The 6000-nt window shown below is 46.4% G+C and overlaps 1 protein-coding gene across 2 annotated transcripts in view; it reads right to left on the bottom strand.

Annotated features, from left to right (window-relative positions):
• Positions 1–748: 748 nt before the first annotated feature.
• GNG12 (G protein subunit gamma 12) overlaps positions 749–6000 on the bottom strand; it is an 83687-nt gene continuing 78435 nt past the window's right edge. For both annotated transcript variants that reach the window (XM_072754916.1, XM_072754917.1), the window contains one exon: positions 749–4569. In XM_072754916.1, the coding sequence (XP_072611017.1) occupies positions 4444–4569 (126 nt within the window). In that variant the 3' untranslated portion in view covers positions 749–4443. The remainder of the gene's footprint in view (positions 4570–6000) is intronic.

The following is a 6000-nucleotide window of genomic DNA, read 5'->3' as shown; positions in this document are numbered from 1 at the left end:
CTGAAGGCACGAATCATCGTTTGCTGCCTGGTCCATAACCAGACAGTCACTGGCCACCTTTTTTCCCTTTCTGGATGACGATGTTCTTCCTTCATTCCATGGGAATCTTGGCCCTAGGAGAAGGAACTAAGGAGGAGTAGGGTACCTTTGGCACACACTTGGTGAATATGAGTCATTGGGAGTGTAATGGCCTTTTCATTTACCTGTTTCCATGGTCACAGTTGTGTCTCAGGACAGGAAACAGCCCTCACACATTAGATGTCGTATCATTCCTCTTTAATAACCTCCACTGCCTTCCAGTTGCTTACAGGATAAACGAGCACTATGGGAGCACCCTGCACCCTGGTTTTGAGGCCACTCTCCTCTTCTTCCTTCATTCCTCCCAAGACTTCATTCCAGTGCTTACAAAGTTTCTCTTTTCTCAAGACCCAAAGGTTTCCTTTGGAAACCTTTTCAGACTTCACTGATGCGGAGCTGCTTCTCCTTCCTCTGGCATCTCACGGGACTGTACTCTGATTACTAGTTTATGCACCTGCCGTTCCCACCCACCTTACTCCGGACCGTGAGCTGTGCTCAGGCTGGTGTGAGTCTTGCTCATTCGAGTGTCAGAGCCTGTGTTCAACATCTGGTTCTCAGGAGGCGTTCAGAAAAGGTTAACTGAATGGAGGGAAAGGGAAGAGAACTGGTCTTCTATTAATTTATTCAGCAAACCACAGGTAGGATGATACAGTGAGGCACTGATCCATTGTTAAAGAGAACAACGTTTTAATGAAACTTCTTTCAAATCTGTGAAGTACATGTGAAGTAAATGCTTTTATTCTTTCCATAGGACAGATTTCCAAACAATGATCACAGTGCTTAGGTTAATAAGATGCTAGACAGATGAGTAGCCAAAGAATGCTATGAAATAACAAAATCCCTTCAACCATATATCAAACGCAGATTACTGAGACATCAAGTGAATGATGTTTAGAGTTACATGACTAAAAACAAGACATTACAGTAATCAAGTCATAAAACTAGAAAAAGTTATGTAACAAAAAGGCCTTTCAAAAGCTATTAAATGAGCATACGTGATAGATGAACCGATTGTATATCTGAAGCAGCTTATAGCACCAACATGTTGGCAGGACCTGTAGAGAGGGTAGGCCGCTGGACCGAGGCATCGCTGGGGGGTTGGGGGAAGTTCCCACCATAATCTACTTTACGCCTCCTGTTTTACAGATGGTGAAACGGGGGCCCAGCAAGATGAAGTGCCTTGTCCAAAGTCACATGACACAGGGACACAAGACTGGCTGGAAAACACTCCAAGGCTACGATCCAGGCCGCCCAACTTTAGGTAAGGGTTCTGTTTTAATTTACACAGAATCCTATTTGATGCATGTGTTTTGTTCCCATTAACAGCTCCACCATAAAAGAAATCAATGCAATTCATAACACATTCCGGTATTATATTTTATTGAGAAGGACTGACACGTACTGTACTTTTCTTGGGCCTCTAGAGATCTTCAATCAATAGCTGGACTAATCGCATAACACTTCTGTTGGTTGTAAATTGGCTGAGAAGGTGGCATCTGAAGACAACGTTCAGCACCTCTTTACTACCTAAACTAACCTATGCCTCAAAATGACTAAATCATTGGTATAATTTCTTTGATAGTTTAAAGATTAGTAAAGTACAAAAACAGTGCAGAAAGAAAGCAGGTCAGGTCCTTCCTTTAAAACGTAATTATGGCACTTTGATTTTAATAAGGTAAGGAAATGTAAAAACCAGATTCTTTTTAGAAGAAAAAGTAACTACAACCTCTACCCTTGTGGACAACCTGGTGTAATGTATTTCTATAAAATACTTTGGAATCAAGAAATTTTGCCATGGTCCTGGGGCCTCGATTGGACAGATTCATGCACTAACGAACATACAAAAATGAGAAAAAAGATCAGCGTTAACAGAAGCAGTATTAAAGACAAAAATATAATGAACCTATTTAAATAGCTTCCTAGATATGAAGCTGAGAAGCTGCACGTATATTATGTGATTACTGTGTCCTTAAAGTGGTGCTTTGGGGGAAAGAAACCCACCGTATACGGGGCATTTGTGCATTATCATGAGCGAGCTGCTGCAGAACAGTTCAATCGTGGTTCGTAAGTAGATTAAAGCCTGATAAATAAAAGTGACTTCTGCATATCCTATACATAGATTTTCTTAAATAGACATCTAGCTGTTAAGTAAATCAACATTTAGCTACAATTTTTCCGCACTGGGTCCAGCGTCAAAGGATGGGATTTCACTTCTCTTGAACATGCCCTACGCCTAGTTAAGAGGTTACAGGACAGTCGTGCTCCTAGCCTTTATGATATCCGACTGGCAAAAAATGTAACCTCCCGGGACCTCAAGTCCATTCCTTACCCACTACAAGCATATCAACAAATAGAGAGCAAAGCCTACGTGGCTCCCGTTGGCTAAAAAGAACATAATTTAGTACTAAAGAATAAACTTATGCTTGCTACTGAAAAGGTGCACAGATACCGAGTAGGTATGATAAAATTTCATAAAAATATTTAACAAGCTGCATTATAAATACTTAAGGAAAAATGTTAAAATCAGAATGAAAATACGATTAGTGTTCTGAAACCATCAGTAGAAAAATACACTTGTTAAAGGAAAAGGCCTCATGGAGTGAAGCGTTAAGTGTCACGTGTTTTTAGTGCACATTTCGAGTGTCACCCCTCTCGCTCCTGAACAGGTGCCTGTAATTTTCTCGGAAACCGGGCGTGTTGCAAAACCAAGCGGGAGACGTCAAGGGGTTAAGGCCAGTGGCATGATTTTTCACATGATGTTGGAAAAGTGAGGGCAGTTCACAATGTTGAAAAGATAGGTGGCTGGGGAAGTCCTGACTCGGTTTGAGCAGCTTAAAAATAGCCCCACATCTGTTCAGCCCCAGTCAGCTTCAGACTCGGAACCCAGACGTGCGACTGTAGGGCGGGGGGGGCGGGGGGGGGGCTTGCGTTGCAGAGCAAGAGCGTATAGGACTAGGGGAAAGCGCTGTAAATAGTTCCATCTTGGGGGTTGGATCCTTTTGGAAGGTGAGCTTTCAATCCTTCATTAGTAGGTATTTTAAGGAACTAAACATGAATTAAAATATCAGAGGCTTGTGTATGGCGTGCGCCCTTAAGGGAGCGTTTTTAGTTTAAAAAAGGGGGCCCTTCCTCCCTCTTTGATAAAGCTAAGATACTCTGTGGCCTAGGAGATTCCTTGGGATGCCCACAGGCAAGCCCCAGGACTTGAGGGCTGCGTTCACACCCAGAGGAACATCCAGGAACCTGAGGACAGCTGCTGGCACCCTGAAGCCCAAGTGTACCCCAGGTCTAAGCCTGCCCCGGGGGGTGCGGACAAGCAGGGAACACGCCGCCCCCCCCGCCCCGGGTATTTGACAAATCTGATGACTTTGGCTCCTGCAGGAGAGGAGGAGCCCACCCCGGTCCCACCACGGTCCACCCCGTTGGGGCCGGGGGGTGAGCCTCACCTCTGCAAACAGCCGTCCTGGCCGGAGAGGCGAGCTGAAGGGCAGGGCAGAGAGGAGGAAATCACAAAGTTTGGCTAAGGAAAGCACACGGCTTTGACACATTCTCGCTCTCTCTGCCGGGCTCCCGTGGACCCTCCTTTACTTTAAGCATCAAGGCGGACCTTCCCCTGCAGGGCACGTCCCCCTCACTGCAGAGAACACGAGCCCCCGGGGAACAGCTGCCCACAGTCCTGCCCGGGGCCTCTTCCCCTTTTCAAGACCCGCGATCGCTGAAGCCCAAAGGCTCCCTTGGGGAAACCTCAGAGGAGGGCCTGTAGTTCGGTTTTTAATTTTACTTGGTGCAGGTGACGAGCCTAAGAGGTCAGCACGGAGTCTTCCTCACTCAGTTACAGTGGCTCCGACCTTAGGACGTTTACTTTTTGTTCGGGAACCGCGTACATATGACAGGGCACAGGCGTGGCTTCTGGAGCCGAGGAACTGAGAGACGTTTTAACAAGGAATAAGCCTTGAGACGTGTATATACAAAGACTTACACACGGCGCTCCTCGCCCAGGGACACGGTGCAGGTCGGCACAACCCCAGGATGATGTAAAGGCTTTAGGACTTAAGTTAGCACTGGTTTTTTTTTTTTTTTTTTTTTTTCCGAAATGGCCCAAACCAACTTTTCTTAAGCAGTAACCCAAGAGGACACCATAGTTACCGGGTAGAAAAGAAGACCGTTATTCCGTATTAAATCAGAAAAAGGTGTTTTAAAGAAAAGGCAACTTGGAAAAATAAAGACGTCGGAGTCGATTATTCCAAGTTAGAGTATTTTAGTTATTAGCAGTGGTTACCAGATAAGCTGAAGGTAAATTTCTTCCAAGGAGCTGCTCATAATTTGCTTTGTTGAGGAGAGGCGAGGAGCCCTTTCTCTGTTCCTCTATAGGATGATGCAAGTTTTTTTATCCTTGAAAGGGTTTTCTGAGGTCGGTATCCCTATCAGCAAAGGGTCGCTCCTGGCGTGCTCCTCACAGTAGGACATGAGGTCCGCTGATGCCTTTGAAACCTGACGTGTAGAAAAAAACCAAAGCAAACAGACATTAAAAGTAGAGTTGAGGGGGGCACTTGATGGGACGGGCACTGGGTGTTATTCTATATGTTGGCAAATTGAACACCAAAAAAAAAAAAAAAAAAGTAGAGTTGAATCCTGGCCCATTGGGTGGAAGACGGTGGGGGTGATACTTTGAGAGTCAGCCTCGTTCTCCTCTATTACTTATTCGTTAGTAAGGGGAAGAGGCTCATAAATGGACAAATCTGGCAGCTCTGGCCTTGAGTGATCAGACTTCAAGGTCAGACAAAAGGACATCACGTGTCTCCTGGGGTGAGCACAGAGGACGTCCCCCCAGCTGGCACGTATTCCTGCCAAGACAAGTAACAGGAATCAGATCATCGCACACAGGTGGTATCCAAAGTGAGGACCCTTCTGCAAAACACGCGGCCTGGATCCTTCCAAAACGGACTGTGTGCTGGGTTATCAGAGGATCCTAAATGTCATCGTTGTACTGTGGCCGTGAAGAAGGATGCCCTTGTGTTAGGAGCCAGGTGCTGAAGTAATCAAGGGGGAAGAGTGACCATGTCTGCGAACGACTTCCAACTGGTTTATCTTTTTTTAAATTTTTTTTTCCAACTGGTTTGTTTAGAGGATGTGTGTTATGTGGGTGTAGACAGAGAAAGCATGTGTGTCGAACTGTTAATCATTGGTGAATCTTGGCAAAGAGCATATGGGTGTTTGTTGCTACAACGGACTATCCATAGACTTGAAATGCTCAGAGGGTGGGGAGAGGGGACGTATACGTGAATCGGGGGACGCTGTGTCTTAGTTTGTATTTGATACAGGACTGGAATGCAGAACGGAGTTCAGGAACTGGATTCCTGGCTTGGAGTCAATACTCTTGAGAGAGAGAGAGAGAGAGAGAGAGAGAGAGTCAAGTTCTAGAAGAGCTTCGACAGTCACTGTTAAACCCTGAGCTTGGGAAAATAAAAAGGAGAGACCAAACCCGAGCGGGAGGACTCCGTGCCTTCCTCTGGCAGGAGTTAAAAATGGAAAATGCCATGGCTGGGTGGGATATCCCACAGAATCGTCAGCCCAGAGCCTCCAGGCAAGGAGCACGGGGCAGCTGGGGCCTGTCAACAGCACAGGCAGCCTCCTGTTTTGGAGACAGGTGACTCTCCCCAGGCCCAGAGGAATGTATCAGGTGACTGCTTCAGTCTCTAGGAAACACCATTCGTCACGACATTCCAGGGCGTGCAATGCCGCGTTCCCTCTTGGGATTTGGGGGGCAAGGGCTGCGCAGCCAGGCGACCTTATAAATGCCTTCCCGTTTCTTCCAGAGCTCAACGAAGGCTGGCACTACTGCCCCTGGGTGCAGAACGTGTCCTTAAAATAGTCTACACGCATTTAAAAAGCAGCGCGCCCTTCACAAAGGAGGCCGTGCGC

This window comes from Vulpes vulpes, chromosome 3, assembly GCF_048418805.1.
Source record: "Vulpes vulpes isolate BD-2025 chromosome 3, VulVul3, whole genome shotgun sequence".
Lineage (NCBI taxonomy): Eukaryota > Metazoa > Chordata > Mammalia > Carnivora > Canidae > Vulpes > Vulpes vulpes.
Note: the sequence above shows the minus strand (reverse complement) of the source record. Positions and strands in the feature narration are given on the sequence as shown.